The 18,466-nt window shown below is 38.5% G+C and overlaps 1 protein-coding gene across 3 annotated transcripts in view; it reads left to right on the top strand.

Annotated features, from left to right (window-relative positions):
- LOC145664127 (glutamate receptor ionotropic, kainate 2-like) overlaps positions 1 to 18,466 on the top strand; it is a 333,349-nt gene that overhangs the window by 254,798 nt on the left and 60,085 nt on the right. For all 3 annotated transcript variants that reach the window (XM_081730516.1, XM_081730507.1, XM_081730526.1), the window contains 3 exons: positions 1,952 to 2,107; positions 3,772 to 3,956; positions 14,309 to 14,466. In XM_081730516.1, the coding sequence (XP_081586642.1) occupies positions 1,952 to 2,107; positions 3,772 to 3,956; positions 14,309 to 14,466 (499 nt within the window). The remainder of the gene's footprint in view (positions 1 to 1,951; positions 2,108 to 3,771; positions 3,957 to 14,308; positions 14,467 to 18,466) is intronic.

Raw genomic sequence — 18,466 nt, 5'->3', positions numbered from 1 at the left:
TAGTTCTAAAGCCGATTTGTTACCGAACTCATAGTTCTAAAGCCGATTCGTTAACGAGTTCACGGGTCTGAAGTCTATTTCTTGCTGATCTCGTAGTTCTAAAGCCGATGCTTTACCAAACTTATAGTTCAAAAGCCGATTCGTTAAAATACTCATAGTTCTAAAACCTATTCGTTACCAAGCTTATAGTTCTAAAGCCGATTTGTTAACGCGTTCATGACTCTAAAGCTTATTTGTTACCGATCTCATAGTTTTAAAGCGGATTCTTTACCGATCGCATAGTTCTAAAGCTGATTCATTAACGAGTTTATAGCTGTAAAATCTATATGTTGCTGATCTCATATTTCTAAAACCGATTCGTTACCGAGTTTTATGGCTCTAAACTCTATTCCCTATTGATCTCATACTTCTAAAGCTGATTCGTTAACGAGTTCATAGCTGTAAAGTCTATATGTTGCTGATCTCATAGTTCTGAAGCCGATTGGTTACCGAACTTATAGTTTTAAAGCCAATTGGTTAACGAGTTCATAGCTCTAAAGTATATTTGTTACTGATCTCATAATTCTAAAGCCGATTCGTTACCAAGCGTAAGGTCCTAGAGCTGACTAGTTACCAAGACCATAGTACCGATACCGAGTTCATGGTACTAAAACCGATTTGTTAACCTAATTATGGTCCCAAAGTTGTTTCGTTATCGAGCTCATGGCTCTAAGTTAGGTTGTCAATGAAAGTACAGAAATTTTGTGTGGTGTTGAAACTAATTGAATGATATATTGAATCGGCTTCCATTTTGATGATTGGCTTTATAAAAATAGTTTTCTGTGTTTGCAGCATAAGTCCACGGAGGAAGAAATATTACTTTGTAAATTATATAATACTAGCTAAAGCACCTGTTTCTCACCCGGGAAACTAAGGTTGATGGAAGATATTTGAGAAGTATAGTTGAACCTCATTATTCCAATGCGTATTTCAAAGTGAAAAAAAGCAACTCAACTAAAGTAATATATGTATATGTACAAGAATTTATTTCAAACGTTCCAGCCGTTCTCTCGTGAAAAGGCGACATACATTGATATCATTTCTATATAGAACATAAAAATATAGAAATTTCTCTCTTCTCTCTCTCAGAAGCAAAATTTTCGGAAATGCTGGTGCACGTTTTCGCTTATTTTTAAGGAATTCTTCCTGTGCCGATTTTCATCTTCCTAGCTAAAGATATACCACATTGACTTGATCCTTAGTCTTCCGTAGCAAGCGCTGCTATCGGCTGAAGGAATTCCACTCGCTTTCTCTCGCTTAGCAACAGCTGAACCCTTATTGGCTTCAACGGTGTGTGAGAGTGTGAGGTTTAGTTCGCATTTTTGCCACGGCTCAAGACATTTTGGCAGTACAATAGAAGCACTGGTGAGATGCTCTATTGTTGGCCCTTCTTATCCCATAGGATACATATTTTGAACGAAATGACATTAGTAGAAGTAGACTCAAACCGAGTGACAATTATGTTTAAATAGTCATTTCAAACGGTTGAGAAATTTTCTCTTGCAAAAAGGAACACAAAAATGTCTATTTCATTTCCATATAAATATATTAAACGTGATGTCGTATGCGTATTTGTAAAATGAAAAAAGTCTGACATTAAGAGGTGACTTTAGAACTTTTCCTAATGATGATGTTCTTTTGCTTATAGTTAAGTGCTAATACTGTATTTCAGTAGCAGCCAGTTAATGAGTTGGGCAACCACTTTCTTTTGTAACTTTTGAGTTTTTAGTTCTAATAATCTCAGCCTTAACCATTGCTAAATTCACTGAAATTATAAAGTACCTATGAATCCAAAACATGTATGTATATTAGTTGTATTATACAGTGATTAAATGCACCTTATTCCTGTATACTTTTTGTTTGTTCAAAAGTAAGGCATTTTCAATAAAAGCGCCCTATTATTTATTTGCAGGGGGTTTGTTTCGAGCCGAAGAGAATCTGCAGGAAGCAGCATTTCGTCATGCAATCGATCAGATAAATGCAGATTCCAGTATTCTTCCCACTACAAACCTTACACCACATGTGGAATTCTTCTCTGATTTGGATAGTTTCCACGTATGCAGAACAGGTAACGCACTAGCGATGAATTTCGTTCTTAACAGAAGTTTCCAAATGGGGAGGTATAAAAGTGTAAAAACGAAGGGGTCGCTACACTGCAACATTCCTATTCTAATATGAAGAATATAGCGTTAGCCATGTCTCACATTTTCCGAGTAAGCGAGAACTTGGTTTGGCGTACTAGCGCTCTCCTATATTTTTACAATATATAAAAAATATAGCAGATCTTTTCTTACATTTAGAGAAAAACAAAATTTCATCCAAATCATTACAGAAATAGACATTGTCTTGTGGGTACTTTCTACTAACTTGTCCCACCGTTGCACTCTTTTCACATTGTCTTTCTACTGAAACACAAATAGTTACTAAGTGTAGTATACTTTTCTTGCCACAAGTTCGTAGTTTTAATATTAATTACTTGCTCTCAGAGCACCAACTTGCTCTGCTACTGAACAATGTTATTTGGTGAACTGCATTTTACAGAAGTTGTACTTAAAATTGGTAAAATGTAATGCAATAGACATAATCTAATTAGACAAAAGTATATTTTTTAAAAATGGTTGGTTGGTTTGGATTTTTTACGTTTTTACCGAGGCTATGTGAAACGTGGACCGAACATATATCCGAGCCACACGAACTCCTACGGGAATCAAACCCAGATCTCCGCTTCTAAGAAGCATATGATACCATACGAGGTGCATTAAAGTGATAATACCTCCATTTTTTACTCAGAACTGGTAACAAATAGAAACGTACTTTCTATTTTAAAATACGCGAGCACTCGTTGTGAATGCGTGACAGAGAAGGTAACACCGTACGGTATGCAGAACTCTAGCGGCAGTGGTGAGAGTGATGACTGTTTTTCTACTTATGATACTCGTTGTTTTCTTCATTTGTATGGTGACACCCCGTGAAATTCATCGCCAGTTGAGTGAAACATGTGATGATGGTGTCGTGGATGTGTCTAATGTGCATTCATTGGTGCAACGGTTCAAAGAAGACAGAACGTCATGTGGCAACAAACCAAGAAAACTTCAGCTTCGCACTAGCCGGTCTGATGACGTGTGCACAGATCCACGGAAATGCCAACTTTGGAGACGATGTGTTTCACATTCATTCGGCGATCCTCCAAAACAACTTTCTTCACTCGTTCGATCATGTCGTCAGACCAGTTTTTGCGAGGCCGAGATTGTATTGGTTTGTTATCACACAAATGATCTACTTTCCTTGAACTGTCGCATCCACAAACGCACATTTAGATACATTCATGACACCATCATCACATGTCTCACTCAACTGGTGATTAATTTCAACTGATGTCACACCAAGTAACAACGAGTATCGTAAGTATCAAACACAGACATCATTCTCATTGCTGCGCTACTTCCGTGTGTAATACGGTATTGCCATCTCTGCCATGCGTTGACAACGAATGTTCACGTGTTTTAAAACAAACAGCACGTTTCTATCTGTTACCAGTCCTCTGAGATAAAAGTGGAGGTGTTATAACTTGATTGCAACTCGGATAGCCATGAGAAAGCTCGAAACTACGGTAGAACTAATGTTCAATTGTAACATTTCGGATGCTTCCACGTGAGTGTAGATAATAATGAGAATTCTTTGATCTTAGATATAATAACCTGAGGTAGTCTGTTATTTCTTTGCATTTTCTAGTATGTAGCATGATGTCAAACGGTATGGCAGCCATATTTGGCCCTCAGTCTGGAGAGGTGTCAGAACATGTCCAATCGATCTGTGATACGATGGAGATTCCACATTTGGAGATGAGATGGCATCTGGGACAAAGAAGAGAAAGCTGTCTTGTCAATCTCTATCCACACCCTTCTGCATTAGCTACAGTACGTATTAGAAAAATAATAAACTCGATAGGGGGACTTTGCTTATGGTGGTTGCTGAGAATCACAAAGAAAATAAAGCATATGTTTAGTTTTGGGTCACCAGCCTTTTTTTTTTTAGAAAAAATGTCAAAATTACGCTAATTTCAGGTTGTCTTTGGACAATAAAACATGTACTCCTTGTTTCTGTTCATATTAGGTTAGGTTTGGTTACGTTAGATTAGGTTCGGTTAACTCAAATTACACACGAATCAATTACCCTTATATCAATTCATTTCTCCTGCATCTTTTGTTTTTATTTAATTTTGGCTCTCACATCTAAACATAACCCGGAAGTACGATTTGTCTAGTCACACTTTGAAATATATTATATACCTAGTAAATGTTGTTGTGCAACAGAGAGTAATAGGGATGACTTCCCTCTTCTTTCTTATTGTATCAAAAAACAAAATGTTAAAGTCTCGGTAAGACAGGAGAATTGCAATAAGAACACAAAACTTAAGAGAAAATGATGGTACCTAGGAGATACCACTTGGACTTTTTTGGGGGGTTAAAACGACATTAAATGCACACTCATACGAGGAGCGTTCTGAAAGTAAGTTTCGTCATTCATTTTGAACTAGAATCTGGTACACCAGGTGAAACAAACTATCGCCAGAAGAAACCACACCCGTTGCTGGTTCAACAACGGAAGGAGCGTCAGCGAACGTGGGATAATGCGTGCACAGAACGCCGAAGAAGAGGACCGACGTGTCCGAGGTTATTCAAGTACATATCACAATGGCAGACAGATGTATGCTGACAACGTGGTCGCCAATGAAACTGCGTCCTGTTATCAGGTATGAATGGACACGTGGGACAAGTGTGTCCGTCATTCATAAACGCCTACAGATCGTGTATGGTGAAGAGGCCATGTCTCTCAAATAGTCGGTCACTGGTAGTATTGGTTGCAAATGGTTGGTTGTATTTCAGTGAAGGAAAGTACAGTATGGAGAATAAAGGTCGCAGATTCATTCCTCCACATCCACAAATATAAACAACATTGCTAGAGTACGGATCATGATGTTAGCGGACAGGCGCATAACGAAGTTAGATGACACGTCCACACTGCATAGGGGTCGTGCTCAGGCCCATCACATGCTAATTGATGTGTTGGGTTACCGAAAAGTGCAAGATAGATGCCGAGAAACCTGACCCCAGATCACAAGAGTGCAAGAATGGAAATCAGCCTCGATCGCTTGATGAAGTACGCGCGAGAAGGAAACGAGCTCCTATTCAGAATCATCTCAGGTGATGAGACATGTGTGCACCACTTTACCCCAGAAACCAAGGCCATCTGAATGACGTGGAAGCATCCCAGTTTACCAGTGAGGAAAAAAATCAAAGCGTCACCCTTCGCAGAGAAGCTTATAATTACAGTGTTCTGAGACGACGCGAAAGGTGTGATTCTTCTTGATTTTCTCCATGAAGGGACCATCAATGCATCCCACTACTGCAAAATTCTCACAAAACTCAGGTCCGCCAGTTGACGAAAGAGACTAGGGCTCTTGAGTGAAAGTGTTGTGCTTGTGGATGACGACGCAAAACCACAAACACCAAGGGTCACACAAGATCAGATTCGTCGCTTCGGATGGAGAGATTGAATCACTCTGTCTACAGCTCCGATCCTGCCCCATCGGAATTTCACCTGTTCCCTGTATTGAAAGTCGCAGTCACTGGACGTCACTTCCTAAACAATGCTCAAAGTGAAGCAGGCTGTGCGACAATACCTTGCATCACAGGGAACCGAGTTTTACCAGAATGGTTTCTTCAAACTGATTCCACGTTACGACAAATGTCTCAATGTCAGTAGTGACTGTGTCGAGAAATAGTGCAAGGTGTATAGTTTATGATGCCATGGTGTATTCGTATTTGGCAAGAAAGTTTGAAAAACATTCAAAACTTACTTTCAGAACACCCCTCGTATATGCTAACAATGTCATAAATACTTTTCTCCAAAATCCGATCAAATTGTGCTTAAACTGACTTAATTGTCTTGAAGTTATTGAGAGACAAAAAGATACAATGGCTTCAGGTAATTGTATGACTATGAGATAGCTAACTATTAGAAGTATTGAAGGTTAGTTGAACTATGTTCCCCTCCCTTAAATCACGCACGAAATTTCTGTGTAATATTTTCAAAATATACTTATTTCCAAAGCAACTTTAAGTAAGTACATCTATATATACTGTAATTTTCTCTTTCAAATTGCTGAACTATGAACTACAGATGGTGATCAGAAAAATGGAAACACCTGAACGAAATTGCAACTTACCAGATTAATATGGTGTAGGGCCACCTTTCGCCTTCAGAACAGCCTTGATGCGACGCGGGATGGAGGCATAGAGGTCGTAAATGGTAGCAAGTGGAATTTTACACCATTCCTCGTACAGGGCATCGGTCAGTTCTGTGAGAGAGGATGGAGGTGGAAATCGTCGCCAGAGTCGTGTTTCCAAGACGGACCACAGATGTTCAATTATGTTGAGATGTGGGGATTGGGCGGGCCAGGGGAAGTGTTGGACTTCATCCCGATGTTCCTCAACAACGTCAGCTGTGTGAATGGGTGCATTATCATCCTGGAAGATGGCGTCATTGTCCGGGAACAACATCCGGACCATAGGATGCAAGTGATCTCCTAAAATTGCGACATAATCGTTGGCAGTGATTCGTCCGCTAAGTGTGACCACAGGACCCAATGAAAACCATGATATGGCGGCCCACATCATCACCGAGCCGCCGCCATGTTTCACAGTTGGGCGGAGACACTGCAGATCATAAGCTTCTTTGGGCGTTCTCCACACATAAACACGGCCCGTGGTTGGGAATAGGGTGAAGGATGACTCATCTGACCATATCACACGTTTCCAGTCCTCAACGGTCCAAGTTGCATGGTCGCGGCACCATTTGCGGCGTGCGAAAGCGTTATGGTCCCTGATGAGCGGTTTGACCCGTGCAACATGACCCCGTAAGTTCATGTCATGTAATTCGCGGCGGACTGTGATTGTCGAAACAGGGTGGGGGAGGTGCTGATTGAGTTCCTCCGTCACTTGCTCCGCAGTGGCACGACGGTTCTGCGTGACAATGAGCTTTAATACCCGGCGTGACCTGTCACTCATGATTTTCTTCCGCCCACTGTTCCGCTTCCCCGATGTGGCTTTCCCGTGTGTTGTGTAGGCCGTCATCACCTTCGACACTGTCCCACGCGACCCACCTAACACAGTAGCCACTGCCGTCACACTCACTCAACATAACCGCGCACCAACAATTTGCCCTCTTTGAAAATCTGAGAGGTCTCCCATTTTACACTACCTCCGTCTGCTGCAGCCACTGGACACTGCTGTTCCACTGTGCCTGACGTAGTATGGAAACCGACCTAATACACCACCACCAGCGGTCCGGCGCTGCGGGCGCCACGACACCACTGCCAACCCACACATCTGACGTGTTGCCAACTACAGGTGTTTCCATTTTTCTGATTACCATCTATAGATATATTAAAGAAATAATCCGTGATAACAAGATGTAATGACTGTATTTGCTTAGAACAAATTAAAACGGAAGGCATATCTAAAATAAAATATAATACCTGTGCGTTCGAAATGAAGTGAAATTTTTTCCCCACAATTTTGAAACATTTCAATCTGCCTTCGTTGCTTAAGATAGGTACAGTTATTATAATAATGTGAAGTTCAGAAGTCTTGCAATATAACTTGTAGATATTTAGAAGATGAAATAAGGAGTGACTACAAGAGACCTTCACTATTACTTATGCATAATTCTAAGTACAGTATTTGCTCCTTTTGTAGTGTAAAATATTCGGTTGATGAATTTTGAGAATTTTACTCTGCGTAACCTTTATTATTAACTAACAGTGGTCTTCCGTTCAACAAATCCGTCCAACATAAAGAATGTCAATAGAGCTATCGTACCGAGCAAGTCAAAATGATGGACTCGATTCCAGAAATCGTATCTTTTCGACAAAAGTGGCACAAGTAAAAAAAAAAAACCTTAAGGTCCAAGCTCGTATTCCTCGCGAGAAACATGACATAACTCTTAGCTTGTTGTAAAGTTATTTTATAACCACGATGGTTTGTTCTCTTATGTGACAAAGTGTTGTAAATATAGCTTTAAAATTATCCCAAAATCTGAGTGTATGAAAACAAACATGACAAATTTAGTGTTATGTCACTTTTCTCCTGAGGGATACGAGCTTCGACCTTAAGGATTTTTGACTTGTGTCATTTTTGTCAAAAAGATGCGAAATGTATTCTGTAAAATCGACTAAACATACCTATATTATCATGAGACATGTGTTGCGAAAGGTTAACTTTCAAAGTTTAGTTTTCACGCAGTGTTTCCACTTTCTACCGCTAAGAGTCGCCACAGAGTAGTTAAGTAAAATGACGCTGATTGGAGAACAGAGATATTTCTGAGTGCTTAATTATCATGTAAACAAGTCTGTGATTAGTGGCAACGATATTTCCGTACCAAATATGGGAGAGACCCACTTACGGGAAGGCCATTCGTAGGTATTAATGGTGTATCAATAGTATTAACTAGGGTGTACCGAAAAAAACTTTTTTTCGAAATGTTAAGGTGGGTAATGCGGAAAAGTGGCCATTTGTGACCAAAAAGACGCCAGATTTTTTTCAGATTGTTTGGAGGTCGTTTAGGTGGCGCGCATCGACTTTGAAGTTTTTGTTATGTAACCACGCACAACAATTTCACAAAATTCTCAATACTTTATTATTTTATGTAATTATTTGTAAGTTAAAGTAATTTCTCATTTGTTCCTGACAAATATATTAAATTTGTGCCTTAAGGGGGATCCTATGTTATTTACGTATTATTTTTGGCTAGAAAAGTGATTTTCGGCTAGAATTCCTTTCTTTCTATGGATTTTTTCTAATTTCTTTTCAATTTGAATTTTTTCGATAGTTTCTCGATATAAAACACTAAAACACGGTTTTTCAGCGTTCAAATTTATTACCGTTTCTCAGTCTCTGTCCAGCTATGAATTGTGCTATGAAAATAACCCAGAGCTCACGACGAGAAGGTAGCTGGACTGCGAGCTCCCCCCACCCACCCACTCCAAATTATCATAGTAAACAGAAGTTTACTAAAAGGCTAGCCAGGATTTTCTTTTAGTTTTCTCCTTTAACTTTATAGTCACTTTTTGTTTGAAATGTCGGCATATGTCCTCTAGATTTCAATTTTGCTTTGATGTAGCCCTCACGTGCGCTGGCGCCGAAAACGGAAGAAGTAGCCTCTGTAACAATTTCGCTCTACACCTTGGATGTGACAGGGGAAGTCTTGAAATTCTACTATTTTTTGTTTTTAATGCATTCATCTACTTCTTCATCTGTCATCTTCTTGGTCAGCGGAGGCTCGTGGAGGGAGCATGAAGCCCAATCATTCAGCTCATAGTATTGCTCTGCATGAAAATTGATGACTGGTAAAACAAAAGTTCGTATTCTCTTGCCTTTTGTCAATCCTCTTGCTTTCTTAATTCTTCTCCAGCCAAGACTTCTGATGTCTGGATTTTGATCCGTTACTAAAGCCAACAGAAGATTTTCAGGGTGAGCAAAAAATGCATTTTGTTGAATGACCCTATCAGTCAGATTTCTCAAGTGGTCTGGAAGAAATCGGGACAAGTGGATCATATTCCAGAGGTGTCGGGCTCCGTCTCTTCTTCTTCAATGGTTTCTTCTAGATCTCAAACCACACCGGTGCGTACACGTTCATTATATACCTTGCAAGAAGTTGCAGCTGTTCAGAGGGGTGGGGTGTGCTTACATACAGCCGAAGAACACGGCATGCTGTCGGTAACCATCGTGACTGGACAAGTGGCCCAGGCGTTTTCCTCGTTAGACTGCGAGGACAAACGCCGCTCGAAATAGCTGAAGAGATATCCAACAGATATTGTTGATCCGTGCTTAAATCTATTATACCTGACATTTCTTTCACCCAGGGGATTGTGATAGGTTCAAATTTACAAATTGGAAGATTTTCACAGGTTTGTATGGTTGTTCCAATTGGTCCTGAAAGTTTTGACGGACCTTTCGTGGTGCCATCTAATGTTGTAAATAAGTGGCGACGCGGCAATTCGTTCAAATGAAGAAGACAAACTTCGTGTTGGAGTGGTTTGCCGACTTTTTCTTCAATTAAACGGATGACTCCACCTTTCCATCCTGTATTTACCGGTGTGCCGTCACATCCGATCACTTGTATATCACACAAATCAATGTTGTTCTCTAAAATGAAATGAAAAATACTATTTTTAATCTCCTCGGCAGTTCCAGATGAGGGCGTTGTGTGCCCTAAATAAACACACCCTGGTTCTTCTACTAAACACACATGTTCTTCAAAGACATCTTTTCGGTAAAAACGATCTCCTTTTTGCTCCTTTGCTGAAGTTTTATCTTTATGCCCATCAAAGTAAAGTCCACTGATAGGTTTTTGATCTGGTTTTAATGTAGACTCAATTTCAGCTCGAAGTTTTTTTCATTTCTCGCGCCACTTTCTTTTTATTAACAACATTATCTTTGTTGTCATGTGAAATCATTCCCACATCTTCCAAAGTAGCAGATACTATAAGAGCAACTTGTCTCCTCGAAGCCCCTGTTCTATAAGCAGCTGAAGCAACGGCTTTTAGATCTAGACGTTTCTGTGGTTTTCCTGACTTTGAGGCAGATGCCACTGGCTCAAACTCCGAATCACTTGCTCCAGAAATATCAGTTGCACTTGAAGAGTCTTCTTTTACCGGAGATCCGGTCCTCCTCCTCTTTATACTAGTATCTGAAATACTTGTTTCTGATGCAGACCTCTTCTTCCTTCTTTCAGCCTTTGTTTAAAATTATTTTCGTCATTTCAGGATCCGCTTTTCCAATTATCATTTTTCTATTCGTTCGTCGGTCCATAAGAAATGGTTTCTCTGCTTCTGGCACTTTTTTCACTCTTTCACAGTTACACAACTTTTCTGGGTCGGTACACTTGCACGAACAAACATCAAAGAGTTTGTATCCACTATCCCTAAAACGTTGTAGTTTTTCTTGAGTCGAAGCACGTTTTGCAGATTTACGCAAATTCACTGAAGATTTGTTATAATCCAAAATCATGTCCACCACTCGTTTTTTAGAAACTGTAGGAATCGAAGCCTTTGTCCAGATTTGTATTGTCTTATTCGCGGTAGCGTTCGTCAAATCTGTGAGGTAAGGATTTTCACCTAATACATCCTTTCTGTGGTTTCTTTCCCAGAGGAAATGTTTCATAACATCACGATAACTTGGAAGTCTATTGTCGGGAAGCTCTTCTGGCCAACCAAATAGCAAGTCCTTGTCCATCTGACGCAACACTTTCTTCTTACTCATTGGAAAAACACTTTATAAGAATTACAAAATGGTAGTAAGTGCGCAGTGAACACTGAACAACGACAAAAAGTAACGCAATTCAATTATCGACATACTTTTATAAAAAGGCCTTGTGTCCATTTTAAACACAAACTAAATAAACTTTTTTTGCAAGGCTGTCTATAATCTTTATTATAAATTAACGAGAAATGTAACACTTTCGGAAGTATATCACTTCCTTCTTCAGACTACTATTTCAACTGAAATCAGAGATAACATAACATAACATATACTTCCGAAACTGTTACGTTTCTCGTTAATTTATAATAAAGAATACAGACAGCCTTGTAAGAAAGTTATGTTTAATTTATGTTATCGACATACGCGGAACACTAGCAGTCGACAGCCGCAAAGCTCAAGTCAGACTAAGCGTCTCTTATTGAAAACATACAAACCCCTCTGTCCACCCCCCCCTTGTAACCCCTACGAAAGTACCAAAGTTTGCTTCCCACTACCAACCCCTTCTCCTACTCTCTCTCTGCCCAACAATGATAACACAATCCCTTCCCCGCCTAAATCTGTTACTGTATTTTTTTTTACATTAAAGTCGCTTTACTTTTTCTTATTTTCTTTTCTTCACGCTTCACCGATATAAACAACATAGAACCCTTTCCCTGAGGCACAAATTTAATATATTTGCCATGAACAAAAGAAACACGATTTTAAAGTAGAAATAAATACATAAAAAAAGGCAAAATGATAATTTTGTGAAATTGTTGTGCGTGGTTGCATAACCAAAACTTCAAAGTCGATGCGCGCCACCTAAACGATCACCAAAAAATCTGAAAAAAATCTGGCGTCATTTTGGTCACAAATGGCCACTTTTCCGCACTACCCACCTTAACATTTCGAGAAAAAGTTTTTTTTTCGGTACACCCTAGTATGAACATTTCAGAGATCTGGGGCGTGCATTAAGGGCGCCGATTTTTCTGTAAATTTGGGGGGTATTCAGATGCAGAAGGTATATATATATATATATATATATATATATATATATATATATATATATATATATATATATATGAGGATTTTAAGACAAATTTCATTTAAATTATGCCAAATATTGTATATTCATAAACCCAATAAGGGGCCCACATGAGCTTTGGGGGGGCGGGCCCCCAAGATCGGCGCCCTTGCCGCGCATTACAGCAGCCATTGCTAATATTGACCGCAACATGCTGTAAAAAGTTTGGCAGGCAGGAGATAAACTATGAACCTGATGTGTGCTGTGTTACGTGTTGTGCTCACATAGAATACTTGTGATACGAGGGAGGACCCAAAAGAAACCGGCCTTTCGTTCTAAAAAAATTTATTACATTTTTTACAATTTTTTTTCAGTTTCCTTCAAAGTACTCTCCATTAAATGCGATTCATTTCTCCCATCTTTCTTTCCCACTGTTTGAAGCACCTCTGGAACTCTGGAACTTTTATATCGTCCAATGCGCTCTGCGAAGTTCTTTTTACAGCCTCTACACCATCAAAATATTTTCCTTTTAGATTTTGTTTAATTCTCGGAAAATGTCATCATGTTGGTCAAAAAGTTTGGATCAGTTTCAATCTGATTTTTCAAGTCCTGGTTCAAATTCAGACGAATGATTTGATCCTGTGTGAGCAGGCGAGAAACAAACTTAGCGGCAACATGTCTCATTTGCAAAACCTCACGTTGGCACAAGCTCCAACTCACTCCTGCCTGTTTTGAAATATCATCGATCATGAAACGACGATCCTTGCTGATTTTGGGGCAGATTTGTTCGATGGTTTCGTCGTTTCGAAATAATAAAAAGCACCCAGAACGAGCATGATCTTCAACACTCATCTCTCCTTAAAGCGCCCAAACCACTCAAAAAATTGTGTGCCGTTCATAGTATCCTTCTTGAAAGCCTGTTGAAGGATTTGATAAGTTTTCGTTTCCGATTTTCCAAGTAGGAAACAAACACATTTCTTGTTCCTTTGAATCTGCCATAACGATTTCTCAGGCGGCAAACGAGAACAGTTGAGAAAAACAATAATACGATCAAACGTTAACCTCCTACGCAGACGCCGCTTGGCCAACTGATCTGGGAAGGTCTCTACTAGACCCACCTAGCAGGAGAACTCTCTACTACGACTAGGAGCGGCAGCGCTCTTTCAATCCGGTTTCTTTTGGGTCACCCCGCTTATGTTCTAAGAAAACTTCGATAGTTTAACTTTCTTCGACACATATCCCACATTAACATATGTTTTAATTAGAATAAATTTCTGAAATCGTGTCCAACATTTTGACTTGCCCTGTATGAAGAACTGATTAAAGATAACAATTATAACCATGATATAATACATGTTGAAGTGCAAAAAACTCCAAAGAAAAGAACGTTTACGTACTATGGAGAAAGTAGTTAATATGGTTGTCGGGTTAGTTAGCGACATTTCTTTCCTCATATCTCATTCCAAAAACGAGATTTATTTTTACAGTTCTGTTACTTTCAGTTGATTTTAGTAGTATTTTAATTGGTCCATTATTGACACTTATCTCTTGAAACTTAAGAGGCCCCATCACTTCGAAATTAAAATACCGCTAATTTTACAGTAATTATGTGATATCTTCAAATAGATAAAAGATATTCGAAAAGTGAAACAAGAATTAGCTAGACAATATTATTTTACATGAGATACCGTTATCACGACTCACTTAGCCATTTAGAAAATTGGCATTTATTGTCGCGTTTCTAAACGGCTGCAACCGGAAACCTACTAGGTGACTCGTGATAACGGTATCTCATGGATCGTTGGTTAGCGAAGACCGTCTAATGTTTCGAAATAAGAGGGAAAATTTTCACTTGCTTTTCTAACATAATAACAATAATTATACTACTATATTTAATTTTATTTGGAACATTATTGTCACAAGAGTTTTATTTTTCTTGCAGACTTTTGTTGATATAGTAAAGGCATGGGGATGGAAGAAATTCACGATTATCTATGAAGATAATGATAGCTTAATACGAATGAATGAACTCTTAAAACTGCACGGTCCCAGTGGAGCGGAGGTGACATTACGACAATTGGAGCCAGGCGATAATTACAGGTACTTCTGTTAGCTATTAAAGTACTACTACTATCAGTGATAATTATAATAATTGAAGTAAAAATTACTGATTATTTTTTATATAGTCGTGTATTTGTGATTTGAATTTAATCAGTATATGTAAAAATGAAAGTCAATTATGTTTGTGAGTTAATAATTCTTGAATTACCCGACCGATCTTGATCAAATTTTCAACATAGATTTGGTTCGGGCTCGAGTAGAACAAAATCTATCAATTATTATTGCTTACGAACAACATACTTTCTAAAATTTGTTTTTCTCGAAAACTACGCATGATAAATTACCGTCAAGTGTATCATTTTGTTCAGCTGGATGTTATCTATCGCTTAGTACGAGGAGTGTTTTCTACGTAACGTTCGATTGTCAATACAAACAAAACTAATAAAGATACTACCATACACTTTTCCTTATTTCCTCTGTACACATTAAGATAATTTTCTTATTTAACCCATTAGTGCCCAGAATTCCCCAGTGGTATTTTGAAATGTTTCTTTTCGCCTGTTTGGTCTTAATAGTACTCTAAAATAGAAATTAGAATATTTTTGAAAAATATTTATTTCTTCTTGTTTTATAGGCCGGCAACTTAAGGTGCCAACGGCCTTGTGCACCAACGAAGTTCAACTGTTGAACGAGGATCATAACCAAGTTCAGTGAAAATGTATGTTGCACCAGCAACATTCAAGGTTAAGTATCGGTCAAATGGTGGATGAACTTGGTTTTAGCTTGAACGGCCGAATTTGGGGGTTTAAACTTCGTTGATCCAAGACAGTCTGTTTACATTCAATGATGTCTGTACTTTTGCACTAATGAAATTACAATTCTCGTGATAGGAGAAATTTTCTGCTCGTGGTTGCATTATTTTTTCCTAGATGCAATGTGTATCAATAAAATGAAATAAATGTTCTGAAGTTTTAGGAATACAGTTCTTTTTTAATTTTCAGGTAAAGTCTGTTAACTAGCAAAAAGAAATAAGGAGGATATGTAGCTAGAAAACCTGCGAGGCTGTAGCTTTACAATAGAGAACCCACTAGAAATAAACTAGTGTGCGGTTTTCTTTATTATTATTATTATTATTATAACAAAATCAGCTCTGCATTTTGGACAATGTATTTTCTAAACAATTTTCCAGTAAAAGTTAACGTTAGGAGGGCATACAAGTTATGTCTATAAATACAGTATTTTCTTGTCAAAATTTCATGCAAACAGCGTAAAACTTATCCAGTTGTTCCTCGTAAAACTCATCATCCAGTTATTCCTAGAGTGTTATCAACCAGTTGCGTACAATTGCATAAGGCACATAGAAACTTAGCTACTATAGTGAAAGCCACACGTCTCAAAACCACGCACCAAACTTCGCAAGCTACTCATTACAAGCTATTTTTGAACCTATTACGGTTTACGCCAAGGGAAGCTGCTAGGCTATATTCGAGGTGCGTCCGTAGTGAACAGGCAAATTTGCGATGGTAGGTATACGTGTAAGCAAATTAAAGGTTCACTCCAGCAGACAGTTCTACCAAATAGAAAATTTATAGGTAAAATACGACGTGAAATATTTTTCATGAAGGAATGAAAGTGTGAATATAAGTAATTACCATCTATCACAGCATATTGAAGTTAACTATTAGTGATAAAGAAATTATTGTATGTGTAAGCGTGCTCTTCCACTGTCCTTATTTATGTGTATACCCCGTCGCTGACGCGCCTGCTCCCTATGGACGCAACCGCTCGCGCCTCCCTACTGCGCTCCTACTTTAACTCGGTTAGATAGCATTCGTGCTTTATAGTGGCCACCTAGCATAACTTGGTTTGTGTTTTATATACGGTAGTTTTTATGCTATACGTCTACACTTCATTTATATGTAATGAGCCATCCTAAAGTCAATCCGCAAGTAATAATGGAGCTCTTCATTTAGTGTATGCTCTGTAAAAAGAAAACTCTAATCTAACCTGAAAATGTAAAAAAGCGTCAAAATTTGGTAGAACCGTCTGCTCGAGTGATGAACAAATTAGTACAAGGAATACATACCAATCTGTAGTAGGTGATCACTACAAGCTAGTTTTGCATTATAATTGCATAATTATGAACAATATATTTTAACGCTGCTTCTATAATCACAGATTACTTGTATGTGTAACGAAATGTATTTTGAGAAATTGCACCGCAAAACACCGGAGGGTGATATTTTCCACAGTGGTATTTCCTTATGCACACACCACCATCGCTAATGTGCCTGCTTTCGCGGACAAAATCACGAGCGGTACCTCAATTGTGCCCTGCTTCGAATCGGAATAGATACAAACTTAGGTTGTTTTGGGCATTTAGCACAGATTCGTGCGTAGTTTTTGCACTTATTGTATTTATAACATATAAGTTTGCAAGCATATTATAAATGTGTGCGTAGCTGGTGGACAGGTGAGAAACTAAAAATGCAGAAGTCGTTAGATCATAAATGGAAAGAATAAATGGTAGCACTCCTCAACTTTACCTACGCTAACTAGGAATTGTAGGCAAACGCCAACAGGGAAAAGGATGTAAAAGGCATTAGAATAACATTTTCACGATGAAATATGAATAACTGTTGAATCAATTTTTCGTGGATTTCAGAAGTTTTTTATTTTTTATTTTCTAGTGGTGACGAATTTTAATATACTGGGGATAAAATGTATTAGTAACGAAAATACTAGGAATCCACATTGAGGATGATAGGATATATGGTCACGAGGGAATTTCATGGTTCTCGTGGAGAAGTTCCCCCGGTCAAGTCATGAAATCACCCCTGGTCTACATAATTTGTTCTTTGTTATAGGTTTAGTGTAATCTTTATGGTGCAGTTTTACTATAGGGGCTACGGATCCACAGATTGTAAAATATATGGAAGAAATTGCAGATGTTTTTAATTTATCTATTTTATGTCGAGAACAACGTGCAGTTTCACTATACGTATCCATAGTATAAGTAGTAGTAGGAACGAGTCAGAAGCCCCGCAGGGGTTAGTTGGGTTCTGTTCTGGACATAAAATGGGAAAATTAAAGACTTGCCCATATTTCTCTATACATTTTGCAATCTGTGTATCCGTATAGTAAAACTGCACCGAGAACAGAACCCAACAAACCTGCTTTCCTAGTACTACTAGTAGGCTACTACTACTTATACTGTGGATTCGTATAGTAAAACTATACGCTACAATCTAATCTAAAATCTACTACCAATATTGCAACACCAAGTGTTACTCGCTAATTTTATTTCAGGTAGAATTAATTACTCCATTCTTTGATGTTGTATTCAGTAAGGATGCACACAATCTCGAAAGTCGAAAACCCCGGCAGGCGGTATGCTTTCTTCATTTGTTACATTGTTAAACGAAGGTTAGAGACAAAATACGACAACCAATCAGAGTCAATTTTACAAATTGACCGAAGTTTACTTAAACTAGGTTTACTGAACTTCGATTTTCAATGGTGCAACGAAAGTCCGGGAACCAAGTTTAAACTGGAAAGTTTAATGTTGAACGCGTTTAAGTGAACGCTCGTTTAAACTTCGTTGGTGCACACGGCTGTTATGGCACATACATATTCAAAAAAGGGAACATTTTGGAAAGTTACAATTTTGAGGGAGAAAATACACTGCGAAAACATAACTATTAAAATCAAGTTAATCTTTCCTTTACAACCCTTCATTCCTTCCTTCTGGAGTCTTTGAAATTAATCCAGTTGAGTCTTTCTCCTCAAAACACAATGTAGCCAAAAACAGTGCTAACCTTACGTCAATATATCATACAAAGGGAATGCAACGATGCTATGACGAAACACACTCCAAAGTAACTTCATGGTTAAAACCTGCAACGTCAATCCATGAATTTCTGCGCTATAACGAAAAATTGCCGTGGCAGCTTAAGTTGCCAAGGGGACACAATGGGTTAAACCTGTTCGTTTAAACCTTTATTGTAGCGTTTGATAAATTTTTGTATGCCTACTCGTA

This window comes from Thermobia domestica, chromosome 1, assembly GCF_964235325.1.
Source record: "Thermobia domestica chromosome 1, izTheDome1.hap1.1, whole genome shotgun sequence".
Taxonomy (NCBI): domain Eukaryota; kingdom Metazoa; phylum Arthropoda; class Insecta; order Zygentoma; family Lepismatidae; genus Thermobia; species Thermobia domestica.
The sequence above is the reverse complement of the archived record's forward strand: the minus strand, read 5'-3'. Positions and strand labels throughout refer to the sequence as shown.